At 42.1% G+C, this 25,595-nt stretch overlaps 1 protein-coding gene across 3 annotated transcripts in view; it reads right to left on the bottom strand.

The window, feature by feature from the left end:
* COMMD10 (COMM domain containing 10) overlaps positions 1–24,398 on the bottom strand; it is a 118,857-nt gene extending 94,459 nt beyond the window's left edge. The window contains exons 1-4 of one of the 3 annotated variants that reach the window (XM_055791344.1): positions 24,275–24,398; positions 24,017–24,107; positions 21,418–21,528; positions 19,474–19,629 (exon numbers count right to left, since the gene is read on the bottom strand). In XM_055791344.1, the coding sequence (XP_055647319.1) occupies positions 19,474–19,629; positions 21,418–21,528; positions 24,017–24,107; positions 24,275–24,306 (390 nt within the window). In that variant the 5' untranslated portion in view covers positions 24,307–24,398. The remainder of the gene's footprint in view (positions 1–19,473; positions 19,630–21,417; positions 21,529–24,016; positions 24,108–24,274) is intronic. The other 2 variants (XM_055791343.1, XM_055791341.1) reach the window with 2 other exon arrangements.
* Positions 24,399–25,595: the final 1,197 nt, after the last annotated feature.

The following is a 25,595-nucleotide window of genomic DNA, read 5'->3' as shown; positions in this document are numbered from 1 at the left end:
AAGAGAACAAGTTTTTATTAACAAACAGCATGCTACTCACAGCTTTGAAATGGTCTGACTATTTTCGTGCCAGAAAAATGTCACATGTATTTGACTATGGTCAGGTTTACTTTGAAGACATTCAACATCCTGAAATATCAATTAACCTTTTGAGAGTGGTGACATGTTTCTACATGGTATTTGTGTCAAGGCACAGTATTTGGTAGCCATGAAGTGATACATATTTTAAGGCCAAAATTTTTCAAAAATGAAAGGACTGCAAAATTATTTCCCCTTCTGATACAAAACTTGTTATAGAAGACAAAACATTGGGAGGGACTATATGGTGCTAGAATCTGCAATATATTACCTAAAAAGCATTTATTTGGGAGGGAAGGAAGCCGTAACTAGCATGAAAATAAACCCATGTTTTTAGTTACTGTAGACCTTCAGCTTCTTTTTACATTTCTTAGCAGTTCAGAAATGTGCAAGCTACCTTGTCACTGCAACAATAAACATTGCTGAAAATGTACTATTTAGTGCTGTAAGTTCTCACTGGTATCTCTGGGCACTTACTGAACCTCAGGTTTATGTTTAGAAAACAAAAAAAAAAGCTGCAAGCTGGAAAACAAGGGTAAGGAAAAAGCATAGATACTAAATAAAAACAATAGTAAGCATGTATGAAAGTGCTTCAGATCTCCTCCATGAACCCTACAGCAAATGATTCAGGGCAACATAGGTACGAAGAAGCTTTCGAGAACTCCTGTAATCCTCAGTTCCCGTGTCCATTTTCTTCCATTCAGGCTTCTTAAGAGGATACCATGACAGTCAGGACTAAAAGGCATGGAAGAACCTATGCATTTCTCCCTTCCAGCACTCACTCAGGACTAGTTGTAGAGAAGATAAGGTGTTACACCTGCTAAACCAGCTCTGTACCCCCTACAAATGCGGTGCTTCTCGGTGGCCAACCACCCTCCCAGGGGTACATCCACACTGTGATGATGAGAGCTACCATTTCCCCCAGTATGAGAGGATCTGACCCCTCATCTGTAGACCTGTCTATGATGAAGCCTATGATATCCACAGTCATTTTCTTCCAGTGTAAAACATGGGAGTTTCCAACTCGTGTCCACTGTCCTGTCCACCAGACTACTTTCCATAGTAAATAGTAAAGCACAGTATTTTAAATGTTAGGACAAGATCATCAGCAATCCAACATAACTACAGCAAAACATTTGGGTGAAAGTCATCCTCTGCAAAAAGCCCATGAACCCTAAGTATCAAGTCAGCTTTCACATCTTCTCTGATAAGTTCATACTTGACAGTTTATACTTTAAGCACAATCTCCAACCAAATAAAGGATTTCACATCGTCAAAATTAACACCCACAGAATCTACCATTTCCCTTGTCACTTACAGTCCATTAAGTTTTTACATACCATTGTCTCTTTGTCTCGTATTTTCACCACAGTTCCTTACTTTCACCTTTGGCTGCCCACAAACATTAATACAAATCAAATCAAAACTGAGAAGAAATTCAAGAAATCAGAAAAACATAGCAAGTTTCTATATTATTTGTCAAAATATCAAAATACTTCTCCTTTCTCAACTACGTAAATATATTTATCTTACACTCTAACATGAAATCAAATAAAACTTTTGGCAAATTTTGGCAAATTCAGGCTAAAAACATCAAGGAAAAAATAATAAACTTGGCTATACAAGAATCAGTCTATAAGGCTCAAAAACAAAAGTCTACAACTTGAGAGTGAAGGCAGACTGGATGTCCAGAACACACACGTTGCAGGGATCCAACCTGAAAGACCAAAACCAGTCAAAGTGACTGAGCAAGACACACTGAAAAATGCAAGGACCTTAATTTGAGAAAAGAAGTGGGAATATTGTGAAAAAAGGGAAAAATAAGAGTGGAAACAGAATTTCACATAAGCACCTAACATGTCTTCCCTAATACTTCCACCTTCTGGAACAGGGTCCAGTATTTTTAAGGGAAGAGAGTGAAAAAGGGGTTTAAATACTTAGTCAGCACCAGAGCAGGGAAAGGGTTTGGTTTTTTTTTTGGACTTCAGTGATTATACAGAGATCACATCCTGTCTGTCTCTTCACCCATGAAGTCACCCATGAAGGCTGGAAACTTTTTTAATGGAATTTTTTTGTATTTTCGTATAAATTACCCGCTTCTAGAAGGTGAAGCTTTCAGAAGGTCATCTACTATAATAATGAATCATTACAGAAACTACAGAAAATCAGTATTACTGTCCTTGGAACTCACTGATGTGCCAGAAACAGCTTACTTCTCTACCACAACGCAAGGTGGATGCCATAACACCATGCAAACCACTATTTCTCCTCCATGGGTAATCCATGATTTGACATCTGTTTTGTCCCTTAGAAACTGCTAGGCATTGACCTCAGAGAAAGTAGAGTTACAGTGAGTAAACAAAGCACTGAACCTGCAAGAATTACAGTATGGAAATACTGCTTGGACACAAAATCAACATGACTGAATTTTTTGTAACTGCCAGGCATTTAGACAGTTATGAAATAGCCTATCACTTTGCAGGTCATATAATACATCTTATAATTTCACATTATGAAGATCTAATTATTTCATTCAGATTCTTGCATTCCATTCTCTTGGCAAGATTTGCTGCTTTCAGAACACCTAGCTTTCCCTAAATAGAGTATTATGTACTTCACTTCTGTGTAATACTAAAACATAAAGTAAGTCTTCAATTAATGACAGAATAATTACATTATATTCAGAACACATATATGACTGAGAATATGTAGGAAAATGCAATTAATCAGCATTATAGGTTAAATATGATTTAACAAGCTCCTGTAGATAAACTGGCTGCAGAAAAGATCATGAAGATCCTGGCATATCCATTATTAGCCTTTCAGACAAACAAAGGACTGTATGCATTTCTACAGGAAGACAGCGCAATGCTGATTAGCATTTCGCAAAAAGCAAGAAAAAGAATTCTTAAAATTAGAGTTTCATCTTCAAGTCAAAAAAGTGAGAAACACAGATTTGTGGGCTGAATTTATTAACAAGTCTGATGGGCAGAGAATGCAGAAACAATTGTAAATTAGTAGCAGTGTCTGTCCTTTTATGTTTATGGGGGTAAAGCTTATGAAAGCCCTAGATGGGAAAGGAACACGTAGCATAAGCAAACTACCACATGCAATTTGTGAAGTCCACTACTACTATTGCAACAACTGTTCTCAGTACTGCCAACAGGTAATTGGTAAAAAGAAGTGGTAATGTTACCACTACATTTGGTAATCTCTGAAAATCAACTATATAATAATACAAGCTTTCAGTAGTATTATTTCAATTGGGTATTTCTCTCATTGTCAGTGGGTTATGGTTTAGTTTGTCTGTTTGGACTTTTTTTAAAATGCAACAAAGGACCCCAACAACATGTGCCTTTTTAGAGAGAAAACAGTTTTCATTACCCTGAAGTTGCTAAGGGGCTGTTGAACCTTTCCAGCACGAGTGATGAGAATTTTAAAGCAAACTGAGCTTGTGGCCCACCGTCAGAATTAAAAGCCAGTAAGAGTAACCTTTAGAATAACTAGGTCACATGCTGCGAACATTAGAAGAACATGTACTAAGGAAATTATGGTATGATAATAAATCTTATTCATGTAGTTCATAATGCATGCATGCATCAGCTCAGTCAAATCAGCTTCTAGTGACATTACTAACCTGAGCGCGGCTGAAAATAAATATTAATATCCCTTCTGAAAATTCAAATCCTGGCACAAATCTGAGTGCTTGTAATAGTACTACTTTATGTGGTATTGGTAGTGCTCAAGGACTTAATATGGACATTCCTGTTGTTGGTTGCCAAAGGCTTCCTATGGTACAGAACGCTGGTTTAGACTTGCATAGCTTACAACCAACATTCAAGTTTCCTGACTTTGAGTCAGTACTCAAAGATCTACTTCAGTGTAGTTTAAGTACATCTATAGTTACTTTCCTTCACAGGCAGTCCGATTCATTTGAGGACAGGCTGAAGCAGTGTAATTTGACTTTACATCTATGAGGTTTTTAAAAACTGCGTAATACAAACAGAATGCCAAAAGGAACTTCTGACTCATTCTTTACAGGTACCACAGAAAATAATCTTCTGTTAGGCAGAAGGCGAACCAACTTTCAGATAAAGTGGAATATCTACAGTAATACAAAAATAAGTTTCATGCTCTACTGGTACACAGGCCCATCTATTTGTTTTCCAAATACTTTAATCCTTATTTTGAGAGGCCATTCAGTTCAAAATGATCTGGTAATTGTCATAACTTAAATGTTACCACTCGTGAGATTACACCTTTCATATCCTGAGAAAAAAATCTACATGCTTGTTTTCATAAAGCTTTTTCTACAAAAAACCCAAAATAATATGCAAGTGTAATGGCACTATTTTCAGACACACTATCCTCATCTATTTCTACCAAATGCGGTATATCTGTAAGAGCATTGTATCAGTCTACACACAGCAACTACTCTTGGAAGTAAGTTCAGCTTCACAACAATGCTGGAGTGCTCACTTGTTAAAAGGGTAATTTAATTCACAGTCTAAAGTAAATATTGGTAACTTAAGAATCCAAAATCTAAACTTCTACTGTTGTAGTGTTAAGCATAACTAACACCATAGCAGAGTGCATAATAGCGGGATGAAAACCCATCCTTCAGTCCATTCTTAATGAAGCAGATTTCTGAAGCTGGAAAAATAAGGTTCAAGAACTACTCTCAAATAGCACCAGTGTCAGAAAAACCTATTAGATATTTTAGATATTACATATTAGACAGAGACTGACAAATTCAGAAGGTGCACTATATGATGTGGCTGCTTGCAGTAATGAGGAAAATGAACAACTCTATGTCTCGGCCCACATGTACCTTAGAAAGGAACCTATCCTGCCCCCAGAGGCAACAATTACAGAAGGAGAAAAATTAAATACTGTTTTAACAAATGAAATCAGAATTCTGCCTTTTTAACTCAGATACTAACTCATTTCATCTATTTTTCCCTCTAATTTGAGAGGAACAGTCCGGTTTTAAAGATGAAAGCATTTCCGGGAACAATCTGCAAGAGCTATTCATGTATTTTAAGACATCCATAGAATTACTCTCATTGAAGCTGTTACAAACAGTGAAGCAAGAGAGAATTTGATGTGAAAGGTATCTTCAGCAAATCTTTTTCTCATACTATTACAAGAGTATCTACTACACTGACACAAAACATTTAAGAATGTTTTTGAACTAACAAAATATTTTGAGGAAATAAATAAGCTGTAAGTAAGAATTTTTCTGGTGCAGATCTTTCACTTACAATACACTTATTTCAGATATTCTAAACAAATAACCTAGAGGAAAATAAGCATCGCTATCCTGTCATTCAGTTTAATTCTTGAAAGAATAACTCCCGTAGCTCCTCCACTGAAGACCAAGTACCCTTCATGTCATTGTAGAAAGAGAAATGCAGAATACCCACATTTTAAAGTTTGGGGTTCCCCTCCTCTCATCATTCAACAATCAAATTGGACAAAAAGTACTAAGTCACATAGTTAAGAATACCTTTAATTTAAAGAAATCACTGCAACATGTACACACGGTTTTAATAAAGGTGTTAAGAAAAACACCGGCCTACACACTAACTTCAGATCTGCGTAATAGAACTATAGCAAAATACTGTCTGCTCTCTAAAATTTACATCGTAAGATGCCAATTCCACACTTCATCAGCACACTCAACACTGCAGAATCAAAATTCCAAATTAGATATGAAAATGTCAATTTTGCCTGCTGTGATGATGAAAATACTTTAGGTAAGAGGCCAAGATAAAGATGACAAAACATGTTGGATTTCAAACGCCTTCAAAAACTCCCCCTGTCTGCTTAAGGAAGTTAGTGCAGAGGAGACACCAGCAGGATGAAGTCAAAAGAGCACTCAATATAGTAAATAAATATCAAAACAGAAAAAAAGGTGCACATTTTTTATAGGAAGGCAATAAGCAGCAGCTACAATTTGCAAATCATCACAGATAGGTTGGAAGACACCTTAAAGATCACCTAGTTCCAGCACCCTTGCCATAGGCTGGGACACCTTCCACTAGACCAGGTTGCTCAAAGCCCCATCCAGCCTGACGTAGAACACTTCCAGGGATGGGGCATCTACAATTTCTCTGAGCAACCTCATGGTGAAAAATTTCTTCCTGATGTCCAACCTAAACCCACCCTCCTTCAGGTTAAAATTTGCCCCTTCTCCTGCCCCTACAGGCCCTGCTAAAAAGCCTTATAAGTCCCCATTAAGTATTGAATGGCTACCGTAAGGTGCCACTGGAGCCTTCTTTCCTGGAGGCTGAACAACCCCAACTATCACAGCCTGTCCTCAAAGCAGAGGTGTCCCAGCCCTTGCATCATTTTCATGGCCTTCCTCTGGACCCATTCCAACATATGTGTCTTGTCCTGGGAGCCCCAGAGCTGGATGCCATACCACAAGTGGGGACTCACCAAAGTGGAGCAGAGGGGCAGAATCACCTCCCTCAACCTGCTGGCCACGCTTCTTTTGATGCTGCCCAGGGTACGGTTCGTTCTCTGGGCTGCAAGCGCACATTGTCAGGCCATGTCAAGCCTCTCATGCACCAGCACCCCTAAGTCCTTCTCCTCAAGGCTGCTCTCAATCCATGCTCCGCCCAGCCTGTATCTGTGCTTGGAATTGCCCTGACCCATGTGCAGGACCCTGCACTTGGCCTTCATGAGGTTCTCTTGGGCCCACTTCCCAGGCCTGTCAAGGTCCCTCTGGATGGCATCCCTTCCCTCCAGCGTGTCAACCGCACCACACAGCCTGCTGTCACCTGCAAACATGCTGAGGGTGCACTCAACCAGGAAGACGGCGTTTCCTTTAAGACAAGCCCCAGATCAAACACCAGTTTCCTACAGATGGGAAACTCCAGCACTGAGGGCAGGGGAGATGACTGCATAAACACACTGATTTCTATCTTCTATTGTTGCTACCAACTTCAGTTGTATTAAGGTGGCATCAATGTCTTTGAAGGAAGTTCTGGATGTTGCAGCTTCTTTTCAGCAGGCCTTACTGTAACAACCGCTCGACAGGTGAGGAAGTCTGCAGTGAAACAGCCAGACTTCCACACTGGTTGCATAACGTTTCTGACTATGGTTCCCTACTTCATTTTGAACAGCAATGGAAAAACCTGATGGTATACAGTACCTCAAAAACTGTCACCCTACTGTAAAGAAATATTCAATACAATACACTGTCCCCGTTTTATAAATGGATTACTGAGGCATTCTGTGGTTTCAGTGAAAAGTACTCTTCAATGGCAGATTAAAAATCTGCAAGATATCTTTTTTACTAAGGTATGAGTCACAATTGAATGAACAGCACCTTCAGCTGACAGTTCCAGGCAAATCTTCAAATTAAACCCAACACTCAGAGCAAGCACCACAAAAATGGCACGTAACTATGAATAAAACCTTACAAACACCCACCCACCTGTAAAACAAAGTCAGGATAATAGGATTTTTAAAAAAATAAAGCATTAAAGTCTGTAATTAAAGACAGTTGTAACACATATGCACAGCCAAGTTAAACAGAGGTTGCACAGTCAACTACAGTGCCTCTTACTAAATTTTAAGACCAGACTTTGCAATCTTAGTGACAGTTTTGCAATGTATCTTAGTCATGTAGCCGTAAGAAAGTAATAATCACTGGATGAATCTTAACCTACCTAGTCACAATACTAGAACACAATCACCCGATTCTGCATTAATCTTGCAGATACTGCAAGATCATCAGCAAACAAACAAACCAAAACAAAACAGAAAGCAGCAACTATGCTTTTCACCGGTAGACAAGAATAATCTTCTAAACTCTGAAGTAGTACCACATGCTATGATTGTCTCTAACTAGAAATAGTTGGGCAAGGAAGGGGTTGGATTGCATCAAGCAGACGGGCAGTGAATTTACAGAATCCTGTAGAAAGACTAACCAAATAGAAAACAATTCCCAAAGGAAAAGATCTGAAAGTTTAAAACACAAAGAGAAACTGTAGGTATCTTTGTATCTTAGACTCCAAAGAAGGCACAGTAGAGACCAATGGGTTGAAGACAGGTTGCACCAAAGACCCAGCTGAGTGGTTAAACCAAGTGGGTAGGTTAGAGAGGCACTGAGAAGAGCCACAGGTCATGCACTATGTTTGCTGTGCGATACTCAATTAACTCACCAAAACTTTCCCCAACGATATCAGTAACTTTAGGAGGCAGAAAAAAGAATAAAATGAGAGGAAACAAGTTTTAACTTTGTAAACTGGGAATCTTAGCTTGTAATTAAGACCAGAAAAAGCAAAGTGAAGCAAAAAGCCAGTACCTCAGTTACCTCTCAGACAGGATCTGAATATGAAGAACATAATTAAACATAAGGTCCTGCACCTGGGGAGGAACAACCCCATGCACCAGTACAGGCTGACAGCTGACCTGCTGGAAGGCAGCTCTGCGGAGGACCTGAGAGTCTGGGGGACAGCAATTTGCCCATGGGCCAGCAGTGTGCCCTGGTGGGCAAGGTGGCCAGTGGGATCCTGGGGGGCATTAGGAGGACCACGGCCAAAAGGCCAGGCGAGGTTCTCCTCCCCTTCTGCCCTGCTCTGGTGAGGCCCCATCTGGAGTGCTGTGTTCAGTTCTGGGCTCCCCAGTTCGAGAGACACAGGGAACTACTGGAGACGGTCCAGCAGAGGGCTACAAAGATGATGAGGGGACTGGAGCATCATTCTTATGAGAAAAGGATGAGACAGCTGGGCCTGTTTCTCCTGGAGAGGAGAAGGCTGAGAGGGGATCTTATCAATGCATACAAATACCTTCAGGGGAGTGTCAAGAGGATGGGGCCAGGCTCTTTTCAGTGGTGCCCAGCAACAGGACAAGGGGCAACAGGCACAAACTGCAGCACAGGGAGTTCCATCCGAATAAAAGGAAGAACTTTACCTTGAGGGTGACAGAGCACTGGGAGAGTCTGCCCAGAGAAGTTATGGAGTCTCCTTCTCCACAGACATTCAAAAGCCACCTGGACACAACTCTGTGCAACCTGCTCCAGGTGAACTAAAGGGAACTGCACTGGATGATCTCAGAGGTCCCTTCCAACCCTTACCACTCTGTGATTAAAAACAGAAAAAGAGACTGATATTCAATTCTAAAAGGAAAATCTCCACAAATTATGTACCTAAAGCCATCTTATTTGGTGAAAAATTAGGATGAACTAGATTCTTCATCCAAGATTGGCTTTCTTCTGAGGATTAATTTCCCCTGACTTCCCATTTTTGTCTGCAAGGATAAAGTCCTAGTTCTCTTCCACAAACCTTACTTAGCACATATGCCAGGAAAAGTGATATTCTCAGAATTCTTCATTCAATATTCAAACTAAAATTTCCCACATCTTTGATCTCTGAATTTAAAAAAGGAAAAGCCACATACCAAAAAGTAGCAGTGTACTTCAAAAGGGAGGAAACAAAAGAAATAATATGACATGAAATTGGTAAAGCAACACATGTGCTAAGAAGCAACAACTTCAAAAGACTTTTCTTTAATTGAAGTTACCACAGGTTTTCATCTTTACATGTATATTAACTGATGAACAGCTACCTTGAAAGCTAACAGAAAGGGATTGTATGACAAATATTAGAAACAGCATTCACGTTTCTAAAAACCTGGTATTTAGGGGTTCACTTTGTGCAAATTGTAAAAGTGTTGTGCTCTGTCTCTCTCTGGGACATTTGTGGGCCCAGAGTAGCAGTAAAAATATACACCAGTCTACAAGCACTTACAGGGAAAAGTCATAGCTGACTGGCTCTTTTTATCTAGCAGAAGAATACATGGCAAGATCCAAGAGAGGGAAGATTAATTTAGACAGTTTTTAATTAGAGATAAGGGACACATTTTCATTAACCATAAAATATACCCCAGAAATCACCTGTAATTTCAAGCCTTGAAATCACCACCATAGCCCTGTTTCAAAAGCTCTTTTACATATTGAAGAAAAGTTACGGTTCGTATTACACAAGATAAGCATGATATTCTTTTATAACCTTAAAAAACGCTATTTCAGGTGTAGGAATCGAATGAATGTTTCACATGTTTTTAAACATTCTCAAAACGTACCTTCTTCCAACCTTTATCATTTACACTATTGGTAGAAGACAGAAGAGAGTAAGAAGGATACAAAGAAAGTAATTTAAAAAATCCTCAAGAAGTAGTACATGAAAACTGTAAACAAAATACCTAACTAAGAAAGCTGGGTGAGTGGAAGATAAACAGATTGAGTTGTGCTGTAGCTGGCTACTAAAACAAATCTCACTTGGTATAAAACTGTGTCTTGACTACATCTTTCACTATTTACATTCTCTTTGCCAATGTTTGTGATGCCACTGTATAATGCAAGTTGGTTCACAATTCATTGTGACAACGCCCGTCTTTGTGACCTCTGTTTGTCACTGTAAGAACAACTAGTGGATCAGACACTAGACACTAACGAGAAACTGAAAGATTCATTCTGTTTGAGCTGTAGTCCTCCTTGGTTTGCATTTCTTCTCATACCAGAAAAATTTCCCCCATGACACATACACACAGAGCCCACCAATTCTCTTCTTTTTTGTCATTACCACCATAGGATACATGTGTTTCAGAGTATTTCCATAGATTTGACAGCATTTAGCAGAGGGAATTTAGCATATGCACATTACGTACACACCACTTAGCAAGAAGGCCAGTTTCTGAGAAAACGACTTTCAGAGTTTTTCCCATATGGCTTCAAACAGCCAGTCAAGATACAGAACTGACAGCTCTGTCAAGAATTTTAGGTATGTGATTTCACTACAGTTGCATTCCCACACATCATTATATTAAGTAATGCTGTCTGAAGACTATAAAAAACTGCTGCTGCTTGGCAACACAGGACTCGTTATCTTCTTTTATTATATATATTTTAAAGATACCTTGAATAGTTTTCCAAAACAAGAAAGCTATAAGGCATTTCACTTGACCTGCTTTTAAAAGAGATAGATTTACACCAAGTACCAAAAAACATACAGGGAACATAATATAGGGGGAAGGGCAGAAAAGTTATTAAAATAATGAAAAATTGCCATGATAATTCAGAGTGAAGCCTACTATAAATCTAGCTCTTCTTCACAAAGTGGAAAAAATACATTTTAAGCTGATCAATTGGTGCCCTAATTTCTAAACTGATACATTACCAATCAAAGACTTCAAACCTGGATCAGACTGACAGCAGACTGCTATCACTGACCTATCATTCTAGAGGCCACATTAAGAATACATTCAAAGAAAAAACTGATACAAATACCACCATTCCAATTGATTTGGATTGTATTATATAGCAGGAATAATATAAAGAGACTGCCATACAAATAAAGATTCAAAAAACCAATTAATGTAACAGGAAAATATACATAATTAATAACCCTGTGCAGCTGAAGACTGCCTATAGTTCCTATAGTTCAGTGAAAAAAAATGAAGTGAGAACAGAAATACTATTAAATAGCACAGCTTTAGTTTAACTCTACAGTTTTTATTCGTTTCTCAAGATAGTAACATCCTATCAACAAAGCAGTCTGCACCAAAAAAAGTCAAAGACCTATGTTCAAAAAAAGAACATCTTTTCCTAAAAAATTGGAAGTAGTGTTCAGTATGCCACAGAAAACTTCACTTAATCAGTATTCTGGGAAATACTTGTTCTGTTGCTCTAACAGACTCCAGGCTTGTCATCCTAATGAAGCTATCAGCCAGCACATCACCTCTTACATCTGCTGCATAGAACTGTGAGACCCAGAACACCAGTTTTTACCAACTTGTAGTTTGCAGGCAAGAACAGAATCTGGTTTAAGAGAAATAACGTCAATAAAAGCGAAATATCTGTAAGAAATTAACTTCTCATACTAACCAGTGGTCTGGAGTCTAAATCTGAGCACTGCTGCAAGCCAAAAGATGCACTGGCCTACTCCCTCAAAAATAGTGATAAGCCAAATTAATTAGTAATATTATGAAATAATAATCCTGGACTGTCAGATATCCACTAGTTTTGACCATACACTATCAATCCTCAGTTCTTCCTTCAATATGCTCAAAGGTTCCAATGTTTGCTTGATGTGTAAACCTTCTCTAAAAAAAAAAAAAAACAAAAAAAAACTGTCTACCGTTTTTGGCTGTTTTAAAACAGAAATAAAACGTTACTGCCTGGTCCTTCCTGTGTACACTATGGAAAACAGACTTGGTGGCAGCTTTTCAGTACTTCCAAAATAGAAAGTCTCTAAGTGCTAGGTGCCAGGAGAGACTCAGAATTATTTTGCCAGTTGGATTTTAGTAAACACTTTAAAACAAAGGTAAAATTCCAATTAGATCTTTCTTAGCTACATTGTAAGCTCTGCCTGGTACAGCTTCCCTGAACACCCTCTCATGCTGAAAAGAATAACCAGTACCTCTGTAAGACTAATCATGACCCTGATTCTGCACTCAGATCCAGACGAGCAATCCCATGCATGCACCCACTAAAATAGTTCTAAAGAAAATTCAGAGTTGATTAGTGTACAGGAAAACACATGGCAAGTGAAAGCATGAAATATTCACACATACTCTTTGAGTTCTAAATTAGTATGCAGTCCTGCACACTACCTGACCATGTCAGTAAAAGTCCCTACCTGATAGGCACACAACCAAAAACCCTGTACGTATTTTTAAAAAAATATGAAAGAAATAAATCTGTATTCATAGAATCATAGAATCGTGTGGGGTGAAAGAGACCTTAGAGATCACCTAGTTCCAGCACTCCTGCCATGGGCATAGATAGACACCTTCCACTAGACCAGGTTGCTCAGAGCCCCATCCAGCCTGGCCTTGAACACTTCCAATGACAGGGCATCCACAGCTTCGCCGGGCAACCTATTCCAGTGCCTCACCACCTTCATCACAAAAAAAAGTCTTCCTTATATCCCATCTAAATCTACCCTCTTTCAATTTAAAACCATTGTTCCTTGTCCTGCAACTACAGGCCCTGGCAAAGAGGCTCCAGCTTTCTTATGAACCTCCTGTAAGTGCTGACCAGCTGCAGTAACGTCTCCCTGGAGCCGCCTTTTCTCCGGGCTGAACTACCCCGACTCTCTCAGCCCTTCTTCATGGCAGAGGTATCCCAGCCCTGACATCACTTTCATGGCCCTCCTCTGGACTTGCTTGTCCAGGTCCATGTCTTTCTTGTACTGGGGGCCCCAGAGCTCGATGCCGTACCCCAGGTGGGGACTCACCCACCTCAGGGCAGAGCAGAGGGGCAGAACCACCTCCCCCGACCTGCTGCTCACAGCCCAGGATGCGACTGGCTTTCCGGGCTGCAAGCGCACATTGCCGTCTCACATCCAATTTTCACCCACCAGTATCCCCAAGTCCTCCTTGGCTGGGCTGCTCTCACTCCATTCACACCCCCAGTCTGTATTGATACTGGGGACTGCCCCAACCCAGGAGCAGGACCCTGCACGTGGCCTTGTTGAACTTTGTAAGGTCTGTGTGGGCCCACTCCTCAAGCCTGTCAAGGTCCCTCTGGGTGGCATCCCTTCCCTCTAGCTTACCAGCTGCACCACTCAGCTTCGTGTCATCCACAAGCTTGCTGAGGGCACACTCAATCCTGCTATGCCATCAATTAAGACATTTAGTAGTGTTGGTCCCAGTCCAGACCTCTAAGGGAGATCTTTGTTATAAAGCCACACCACAAAGTATCCAGGCAAGCCTATATCATACTCTATTCACATCAGTTTCTTCCAAAATATAGCAGAAATGTGTCAAAGACAGGGAAAAAGAAGTATGACAAGCAGCAAACTTCCATGGAATAAGAGTGAGAAATCACAGACTGCATTGCTTAATATAAAAACAAGGAAGATCACACTCTTCTTTAGTATTTCTCATAATGAAAAGGGGGATATACATTAAAAATCAAAAGATAATGGATATACTGTTTTTAAAAAACATCAACACATACTACTTTTCCCTTAAGTGGTAGAAAATCAGAGATCAGGCCAGTACACACAGACTGAAACCTCCAGATTCATTAAGTAGGATATTTCATAAATAATCATTTTCTTATATATATCTGACGATATAAGACAGCTTTGAAGTCATGAGGTGAGGCATCAGTTTCCATCAAACCGCTTAACTAGATAATTCCACCCCTATGCTTCCAAGCAAGGTGCCAGAGATAGGATACACAATGAACAGATTTTCTGATCCATTGTAGTAGCTTCTGTATTCCTGGAATCCAAATCACTAACAAAACTACAAGGCACACCTGACCATAAAAGCATCATTATGAATCCAACTTCCACCACACACAGAGCATGAATAAATCAGAGTCTTAAAAAAAACCAAAACACACAACCAACCAACCAGAGAAAAAAAACCAAACCCCCCTCAAAATACCAATCCTCAAGATTCCTAAGGAAAGCAAATGTTCCTCCTAGGAGTGAGAGAAGGACAAGAAAGATGACCCAGGGAACTAAAGGCCAGTCATCCTCCCCTCAGCCCCTGGGAAGATGATGGAACAACTGAACCTGGAAACCATTTCCAGGTGCGTGAAGAACAAGGTGACTTGCCATAGTCAGCATGGATAAGTCAGTCATGCTTGACCAAATTCTACAATGAAATGACTGGCTTGGTAGACAACATGAGAGCAGTGGGCAGGGTCTGCCTTCAGGGAGATTTCAGGGAGACCTCTGACACTGTGTCCCCTAAGATCCTCCTAGACAAGCTGTTGATGTATGCCAATGATGCAGAGAGGTACACTGAAAAATGGCTGAATGGCCAGGCCCAGAGGGCGATCACTGGCACAAAGCCTAGTTGGAGGTAAGTGACTAGCAGTGTATCCCGGGGGCACATACTGGCTCCAGTCCTGTCCAACATCTTCATTATGATCTGGACAATGGGGCAGAGCGTACCCTCAGCAGGTTTGCAGATGACACAAAGCTGGAAGCAGTGGCTGATACACCAAAGAGTTGTGCTGCCATCTCATGGGACCCAGAGAGGCTGGAGAAATGGGTTGATGGAAACCTCCTGAAGTTCAGCACAGGGGAGTGCAAAGTCCTGCAGCTGGGAAGGGGCAACCTCAGGCACCAGTACATGCTGGTGACCACCCAGCTGGAAAGCAGCTTTGCAAAAAAGGACCTAGTGGTCCTGGTGCATACCAACTTGAACATGAGCCATCAACGTGCTCCTGCAGCCAAGTTGGCTCATGGTATCTAGGGCTGCAGTAGGAGTAGGATTGCCAGCAGGCTGAGGGAGGTGATGATGGCCACACCTGGATTACTATAACCAGTGCTGGGCTCTCTAGTTCAAGACAGACATACTGGACATGTTCAAGTGGACATACTGGAGAGAGTCCAGCAAAGGCCACAAAGGTGATGAAGGGACTGCAGCATCTCTCCTGTGAGGAAAGGCTGAGAAAGATGGAATTTTTCAGCCTGGAGAAGAAAAGGCTCACAAGGATCTCATCAATGTATATAAATACCTTGAAGGGAGGGTGCAAGATGGATGGAGCCAGGCTTTTTCTGGTAGCACCCAGTGACAGGTCCAGAAGCAATGGGCACAAACTGAAACACATGAGGCTCTGCCTGAATACAGGAAAACACTTTTTCATTCTGAGGGTGACCAAACACTGGTACAAGTTGCCCAGGGATGTGGTGGAGTCTTCATCCTCAGAGATGTTCAAACGCTGTCCGGACGTTGTCCTGAGCAACTGGCTCTACATGGCCCTCCTTGAGCTTGGGGTTGGACCAGATGACCTCCAGAGGTTCCTTCCAACCTCAACCATCTGTGATCCTGTGATTATGTTGCCAGCAATTACAACAGAAATGTCATGTTCTTTTTCTGTACCTAATATTGCTTCTGTGAGAGAAGTGAACAATGCAAACCAGGAACTTGTACACAGTCATGTAAACAAGTACCTATACAGAGGGCATATTTACAGGATCAATTGTTTTCCACGTTATACCCACATATACATGTTGCAGAATGTAGCAATAATTCAATACACACCTTTTTCCAAACAAGAAATTTAATATAATCTCTAAATCCATCTAAATACCTAAACTGTAAATCTAATCTAAAAAGCTACCACTCTTGTGTAAGCATTTTTCATAACTCTAACTTTTTTTAATTTTAATTCAAGATATGTTGATGAATGTTTAAGCAAAGATAGCTACTACAGCAATGTGCCACAAGTATGAGAGTAATTTGTCTACTATTTCTCAAGCTACAGAAAGACAATACAGCAAGTATGTGCTCATATGCAATTACTTCTAGAATTTAAAAGGCAACAATGAAATGATCATGCAGTCATCTACTGGACTCATAAGACATTACAAGGAGATTCATGAGATAAGAAGAAGATGGCAAGTTCTTCTTCCATTATCCTATGCAATTTTAAAAGTACTTTATCTCTGTGTGTCTTGTTAGCAGAATAAATATACTATTTAGCAATCAGTTTTGTGAACTTATCTTTGGGTTAAGGAAAAGTTCTTGTGAATGAGTTTTTCACTCAACTAAAGTCTACATGATTAAGACACTAGAGGTTTTCAAAACAAACTATGAAAGTAAATTCAAGTTCAAACTCAAATTACAGCTTAAGATCTACACTCACACTCAAGCTGATACTCAAAATTGTCATCTAGGCTTGGAAAAGAAGAAAAAGAGAGGGGCCAAAAATGATTTAAGCATATGTAGAGGCACACACCTGTATTTAAACCTGCTTTCATGCTAAAAAACAAGTAAATTGCACTTTGATATTTTTGCAGTTGCTTTCTGCAAGCCTAACGACAAGTAACAGTTTAAAACTGCTTTATGTGGGATTTAATACAGCAGCAAAATGCAGTACCATTCTACAAGGTGGTACTGAAATCACAAAGAAACTCCAGAACTATAACATACACCAGGAGCACTGTATTTTGCAGGGCTCACAAAACTGCAGACAAGAAACAGAGCAATGTCATCCCCATACCAGGTCACAGAAGGACATACCACGGGTATGTACAGTACAAGCTCCAAATGAAAGTGGATCAAAGGTGGTTTTATTAGTTTCTCATACGCCTAAGACCCAGCAGCAAAATACATAATACTGCATAGTCTGTCTAAAGAAAATTCTCAGACAGCTGCTTTGTAGGGTATCTTTAGAACTGCCTTCCATTCTGCACTTACATGCTGTATTTTGAAAGTTAGCCTCACAACCTTCCATGATTTCCCTTCGTTTTCAAGTTCAAGGGACAGTTACACTTGCCTATATATTTTCTGTATCACTGACCATTTAAACTTTGGGACTTGTATGCTTGGCATTGGTAAATATTATCTCAAAAAGACAGAAGCCCTAATATGTTGTTCAACTCAAATATTTTTGTCATGCTTACATTATCAGTCATTTATTTGGTTAGGTCTGTGAGTTACTATAATTCTGCACATAAAAATTCAACAAGTTTTGTGTCTAAAATTACCTGGGTTTACATAGGATAAATTTTAAAACTTTAGAGAAATCAACTGTGATGCAATTCTGAGTACCCTTAGTCTGTTCCACAAATATATTTCATCTTATCAAAATGTGCATTTTAAACCTAAGTAAAATCTAGGTTTATTTATGTATAAACCTGCTGGTGTAAACTACGTTGTTCCATTTCTGTCAGTGCATCACATGTACCTTATACGTAAAATTTATTTTCTATGTATATTTTACTGACCACATCATAAAGCCATAAACTGCACCTTATCCCAACAAGACACATAGCAATGATTAAAAAGAAGTGAGAACAACTGAGTCAGTGTTCCACAATTCTTTTGAACCATTTGATCCTGGCTGACACTGTTGCGTTCTGTACACATCTCCTTACGCAGTTAAAGGCTTACTATGAATCAATAGAACGTTATTATACATTCTCATAGATGTAGACACTTATGTCTAGATACAATGAGACTTCCACAGCATGTACCAAAATTTTAACTGGTAACAGGCATATATGAAAGAAGATTATTATGCCATCATGAAAAAGATCTCAAAATTGTAGTAAGTACCTCACAAAACACACCATCTAACCAGCTTACAAAATTAAAGATGGCTGGAACTTGGATGTGCTTCAAGTACAGAGAATAAACAGGCTGATGAGCTTACTCTCATGAGCTAAACCGCTACAAATACTCATGAGTACATTTTACTCTTGCCCAATAGTAAAGCATGTTCACAAATATCTCAAAATGGTATGTAGGTTGCATTACTTTACATTGCTAATAATGCACATATAGTCAGGTTCCAACAGTTACAGTAGCTAAGCTAACATGTAACATCACTTTTAGACAACAGACCTCCATTGCTCTGATCACATTTACCTACTACCTAATAAGTACCCTTTTTGTTCTCCATTATCTTGGCTTGTCAAAAACTTTGTATCTTAGTTTAACTATAGAACCATAGAATCGCATAGGTTGGAAAAGACCTCTTGAGATCATCAAGTCCAACCGTTAACCCAGGACTGCCAAGTCCATCACCAAACCACGTCCCTAAGCACCACATCTACACATTTTGTAAATACCCCCAGGGATGGCGATTCCACCACCTCCCTGGACAGCCTGTTCCAATGCTTCACCACACTTTCAGTGAAGAAAGTTTTCCTAATCTCCAATCTAAACCTCCCGTGGTGCAACTTGCAGCCGTTTCCTCTTGTCCTATCGCTTCTTACTTGGGAGAAGAGACCAACCCCCACCCGCCCACAGCCTCCTGTCAGGCAGCTGTAGAGAGCAGCAAGGTCCCCCTTGAGCCTCCAGACTGAACACCCCCAGCCCCCTCAGCGGCTCCCCACAAGACCTGTGCCCCAGCCCCTTCCCCAGCCCCGCTGCCCGTCTCTGGACACGCTGCAGCCCCTCTACGTCCCTCTTGCAGAGAGGGGCCCAGACCTGAACACAGGGTTCGAGGGGCGGCCTCAGCAGTGCCCAGTGCAGGGGGACGGTCACTGCCCTGGTCCTGCTGGCCACACTGCTGGGGACACCAGCCAGGGTGCTGCTGGCCGCCTGGGCCCCCTGGGCACACTGCTGGCTCCTGCCCAGCCGGCCGTCACCCAGCACCCCCAGGCCCTTTCCCACCAGGCCCTTTCCAGCCGCTCTGCCCCAGCCTGTAGCGCTGCGTGGGGCTGGTGTGACCCAAGGGCAGGACCCGGCACTGAGCCCTGCTGAACCTCACACAACTGGCCTGGGCCCATCGCTCCAGCCTGCCCAGGTCCCTCTGCAGAGCCTCCTGCCCTCAGGCAGGTCAAGACTCCTGCCCAGCTTGGTGTCCTCTGCAAACTTGCTAGGGGTGCACTCAATCCCCTTTAAACTCCTTGCTTTAAAAAAATCTACACAGCTTTATTCTGTCTTAGCAAAAACCCTTACCTTCCGAGGGGTCAAAACCCTCTGCCTGAACTTTTCAATCGTATCTTGACCTGCAGCTGCCCATGCACTGGCAAATGCTTCAGCTTTGTCTTGATCCAGGTGAATGCTTTGCAGCTGCTGTTGCAATGAAGCAGGCTTCAGATTATGGTAGACAGCCTGTTAAAAGGAAAAATAGTTGCTGTTGTTGAGTACTGTTCTACAAGTTGTGCCAGATACATTCTACCACAGATGGCCACCATGTTCACACAAGATTTCAAGTAGCAAACTCTACTGTGAGACTGCAGGCATCCTGTTCATCTTAACCCACTGACAAGACAGAAAAATGTAACTCTCTCAATTGTATCTCAAAATGCAGTATTACAAATGACTCTTCTCATGATAGACAAACTATTAAAAAACACATACACAAGCTAGATCTGAGTATATGTATATGTTTCCACTGTACACAATGCCAAAGCAGCTATTACTTAAAAAAACCTGTGCTTTGAGGTCACTTGTGCCTATGAAGAACGGACAATTTTTCCAAATTTACACTGTTCAAGCAAGCCTGAACAACAAGGTAGCATTCTGAAAAGACAGGAACAGTTTGCCAAAAAGGTGAGTTAGATATTACCTCGCTACTAGTGTCAATTTTTGTGGTAAACTCTATATAGTATGCTGGTCTCCACTTTCAAAACAGGACTCTGTCAGCACCAGGTCGAGGAAAAAAGAAAAAAGAAAATGTGGCAAAGACCATGCAGCAGTATTATCACCTATAATGTGTCCATAGACCAAAGGGCTGTCAAAAAAGTTATGCTCTGACAGAACAAACAGCTACTCCAAGAAGCGTAGCTATCAGCAGGAACACAAAGAGTCCTCATACAACAAATACTCCATTTGGGACTCTTTATTGGGCAACTACTAATATCCAGCCCTTGGGTTTTTTTTTAAATGTGAAACAATTAAGTCCTAGAGGAGACTGAACTTTTTCTGTTCACATGTTTTCACTAATTTTTCACTTCAATATTTATCATATAAATGAAGTCATCTGATGAAATTAGGACCAGGTAATAAAACAGGTAAGTTCACGGTTTGGCTGAGGTGAAAATTCAAAATTCCAGTCTGTATGTGACCTCAGGATTCATTTTGATTTTTGGTGGATAAGAGCCATGGGGAGGAATGGGGTTTTTTTGTTTTTAACGTTGGGAATGTGTTAACTAAGGGAACCAATCATGAATTGACACGTGTAAGAAAGTACAGGATTCAAATCTCACAAAACACAATCAGCATGCTTGCCCTCTGCACAGACTACACTTACTACGCTTGCATGAAATGGACGGACAATCACACAGCTGTGGCAATTTATAAGTTACCATATTTACCAGGAATACATTGGCTTCCCAACCCATACTGGTAGAGTACAGGTAGATGGTAGAACCAGAAAACCTCTGTTTACAAGACATTTAGCGCTACACCATGCAGTCACCTACTCACTCAAATACTAGAGCTACATCAGATGCACCTGTTCAGTTAAGTACAAACTGCTTCTGTGCACAAAAATTTTCTATAACTGACACGTCATGTAACTTAAGTAGTGCTCAATAACGCCATCTAATATTTTCCTCACAGGAATTAAAAAGATGGATGGATGGATGGCTTACAATGAGCAAGAGGAAAGACTGTCTATCATAATTGTCAACATTTCTCTCAGTCACACAGAGCAACTTGCTTCCACCACCTCTGTTTACACTAGCTGGAAACCCACTCCACAAATGCAATCAGTCCAATCCAAATCAGAAAGGCACGCAAACAAAAGCAGTAAAATCATGCCCCCAAAACATATATAATATTCTATAGACACGTGTTTTCACCAATTCCTTTTTATCTTGACTTTTATATTTTTTAAATCTACAATTGCATTAAAAAATATATACTTAGCTATTCATAATGATAAAAACAAGGTACCTGTTCCCAAATGAATGATATAGTTTCAAGAACTAGATGAAGATCCTGCTTCTCCAACGAAAAAGCTATTTGAAGTTTTTCTTCTTCCTCTTCACTGAAGGTACTTTCAGCCTGAAGCACAAAAATTGTTAGTCCTGACATTCTATTTAGCCCTCGAGAACATACTTGTCAAAACAAAAACTTCCTTTCCATTTTTACAAATGTAGTGGCTGTCCAGTTGTTTCTAAATAGAAATAACAAAGTAAAGCTCTTTTCCAACAGAAAAATACAATGCAATGCCTCTCACTGAAAATCAAAGACAACAGTATCACATGAGAAGTTATCAGGATTGCTTGAAATACATCACAAGAAAATGCTTTCTCAGCACCTAAGAGACACTAAAGAAAGATGTTTCTTTCAACTATCAGATCATCTCCAACTTCTTATAAATAAAAATAAGAGAAGTATTAAGTGTGCTACTTGAGTCAGGCCCTGAAGAAAACAGAATGCAAAACTGTAGCGAAGTTAGTTATGTGTGCTTCTTCCACTGTGTACACTCTTCTGAAAACCACTCATGCTGTTACAAGGGAAATAAAGGCCTAATGTATGCTTATTGTGAAAGTCAGACTTGCATCTATAGCCTACTGTATTTCTGAAGATTGCTGAAAATGTGTTCTACATTCAAAATACAGCTGCTATATTTATTACACTACAACAAATTAAGCAGTAATTTAAATGCAGATATTGCCATCTTTTAAAACGCAATTACTAACAAATCTACGCTACAGACATCAAAGCACCACATTTAGACCACTTACTAATCCAAAACTGCAAAGCTACACAAAAAAAGCAATTCAACTGTCAGAACAAACAAAATGAAGCAATTACACAAAAATGTCAATGTAAGACTATCAAAATGGAAACATCACTTGAATCATTAGCTGTTAGAAGGAAATGCAGAGCTATGAGTATCTGCTTTGTTAAGGCAAGTCAAGTTATTTAAAGTTTCTGGCAATTTAACATGTCCTAGAGTCAGATACATTGGAAAGGCCAATTGAAGGATTCATGAGATTGAATAGACTAAATTACAAAGATCACTACAGCTCATGTAAATGCTGATTAAAGATGTGAAGAGATACCAAACTGATCTTGAGTAGTAAAAAAAACCCAAACAAAGAAAAAAACCAACAAAGACCCACAAACAAATAAATAAAAAAAAGGTTGGTGACACTTCTCAGTTACCAATGAGTGAAAAATCCATGCAAAACAACTGAGAAAACCCTGTGCAGTAACTGCAACATCCAAGCTAGTAACTTTGGTAGGAAAAATATCAGCAATTGAATCAAATAATCAAAACAATCACTACAGCCTCAGAATTACAACTGTTAATACATTTGTATTTTCTATCCGTGCTGCTCCTAACCCAGGGGTCCTCAAACTATGGCCCGCGGGCCGGATACGGCCCCCCAGGGTCCTCAATCCGGCCGCCGGTATTTACAGAACCCCCCGCCCCCCCCGCCGGGGGTTGGGGGGGGAAACCAAGCAGCCGCAGATGGCTGCCTGCCGCTGCATCCGCGCCGGCCCCCTGGTTAAACAGTTTGAGGACCCCTGGCCTAACCTGTAGTATTTTAGTATTTAGTTTGTGTATATATATGTGTATTGAAAAGAAATTCTCTCCTTTTGTTTTTTCTGAACAGCAAATCAGGGAATCAACAAAGTCTGACACTGAAAGATACAGACACTCAACAAAATAATTTCTGCTTTAGCATTTATCTTAGTTTCCCCTGCAATATTTAGTACCAAGGTTGGATTTGGTCTCCATTTGACTTTTCAGTACTGTGCAGTGAAATTGACTACTGATTTTATTTCCTGGTTCTTTTATTTGTTTTGCAATTAAAAAACAAATTGACAAAAATATTCACTAGAAGTTATGGGCTTTATTTTTAACCCAAATTCCACGCGTGGCTTTGGCTGATGGACATACAGAAATGCAAAACAAAACAAACAAAAAAAACCAAAACAAAAAAAAAAGAAAAGGCATTTGGTCTTTCTCTTGCAAGGGCAAGAGCAGAGTCTGCACAAACAGCCAAGGAACGGGAGTCTCCTCGGAGAGCGTTCTCAGAGAAACCAGCGCTTGGAGGTGACAGGAGCACACTGTAACAAGCACGGCTGGTTCTCACACCGCTCACCTTCCGCATTCATTAGCGGCTCTCACTTCATTCACCTGAAATACTTCTGGGCAATTAGCGATGAGTGAAACACTTGGCGGGGGGGGAAAAAACAGGAAGTAATTGTCCCTTAGCAGAACTGAGTGCCTCATCTGTCCCAGAAGGACGACTTCGAAGCACCTGGGCAGAGAAGGGCCGCGGTTCCGCCGGGCTCGGCCCTGCCCACTCCCCCCCCCCCCCCCCCCGCCCCAGCAGACGCGGCGGAGCAAGGGGCGGCACTCGGCCGGGTACGCGGGTACCGCCTGCCGCTGCCCCGCGTCCGCGGCCCCGCCGGCAGCTGCGCGGCCGAAGCGCTAGCGGGGCCCGGGGGTCCCGCACCGGCCCGCGCCCGCCCGGCGCCCCTCCCGCGCCCGCGAGGCCCCCGCTCCCGCCGCGCCGCCCGCCCCGCCAACCTTCAGGTGCAGCTTCTGGAGAAGGCGGGAGAGGAGCCGCGGGAACCGGCCCGGATCCACAGCGTTGAGCAGCGACACGGCCCTGCGGATGCTGCGCGGAAGGACAGGAGGCGGTCAGAGGGACCCGGGACCCGCCGCGCCCCGGCACCGCGGCGAGGCCCTGCCCCTGCCCCCGCACCCGGCCCGGCCCCACCCGACCCGCCGCGACCGGGACGCGGGCGAGGGCGCGATCAGCGCTGCTCCTGAAGCAACCGGTACCTGTCACTCTCCGGGACGACTGACGCCGCCATGGCTGCCGCTGCGGCCCCGCCCCGCGACGGCAGCCCGGCGGGGCCAAGCGCCGCCGCTGCGCCCTGCCCCGCCGGCCCCCTGGCACAGCCCCGCGCCAAGGCAGGGCGGCCCCGCGGTGGCAGGCGAACTGCCGGCGTCCCCCCCGCGGGGCTGCGGCACCCTGCAGCCGCTGGGGGGGCTGGAGTTGAAATCCTCCGATGTAAAGTGTTCAAGACGTACTGGTGCCTGGCAGGAGCCCGCCGTGCCGGGTGTGGGCAGCGCTCCTACCGTCAGGCACGCCGCTGCGGCGGGGTTCTGCGGGGCTGCCCGGCCCCTCGGGGCCCCGTGAGCCGTCTCGTTCCCGCAGGGCAGCGCACAGCCCGCTCCGAGCCAGGGGTCGGCGACCTTGTGCGCCGGGCCACGAACCCGTAACGAAGTTGCCACACCTGCAGAGCTACGGCGAGTTGTTCAGGGGCCGTGGCTGGCTGCGTGCCCGCCTTCCCCACACAGCCTGGCCCCGTAACCGCCCCCAGCGCAGCCCCCTCCGGCGCTGTTTGGTTCCCCGGCACAGGGCACCGAGCACGCCGTGCCGTGTTCCGGGCCACGTGCGTGCTGGGTGACAAGCCACGTGAACAGAAGCGCTAAGGTTTGGAGCCCACGGGGCAGCAGCACTGGGGTGGGTATTTCTACTCCGTGGGTATTGCCTTGAATGGGTGAAATCTCTGTGAGACCTCTAGTTTCCATTAGGTTTGGCTAAAACTGAAAAATGAGCTAAAACACAATGGGACAAGCGAACAGAGGACCAGGCGCTATGGCTGTGTAACCTTGTTTTCCTAGGAAGCCAAATAAAAATACTAAAAAATCTGTGAAAGACTTCCTGCTGTGAAGGTTTATAGGATGTGGCCTGAACGGTTACAAGTATGGTAATAAACTACGGTAGGCTCCAGGGGCAGGTGGGAAAAGGCTGGAAACTGTTGAGGTACTGTAAAGAAATGTTTTGTAAGCATACATGTTGAAATCTTGCCTCAGTTGAAGTGAAAGGAATTTAGTCATTAACTTCCGCAGAGCAAGGATTTCAGCCAGGACATTTGAAAAGATAACATTTGTTTAAATAAACTTGGCCTTAAGAACCAATTTAAGGAAAAAAAAAAGAGTGACACGCCTAGCCATACTCCCAACAGGAATTTTAAAGCAGAGAATTCCTGGCTGAGACTTTTGTACTATACCTCTTACCAGAAGTTGGACCCACAGTTGCTGTTATGAAAGGCAACTGCCTTTCAAGGGTGAAATATAATTGCATTGAACTATT

This window comes from Falco peregrinus, chromosome Z (genome assembly GCF_023634155.1).
Source record: "Falco peregrinus isolate bFalPer1 chromosome Z, bFalPer1.pri, whole genome shotgun sequence".
Classification (NCBI taxonomy): Eukaryota; Metazoa; Chordata; class Aves; order Falconiformes; family Falconidae; genus Falco; species Falco peregrinus.
The sequence above is the reverse complement of the archived record's forward strand: the minus strand, read 5'-3'. Positions and strand labels throughout refer to the sequence as shown.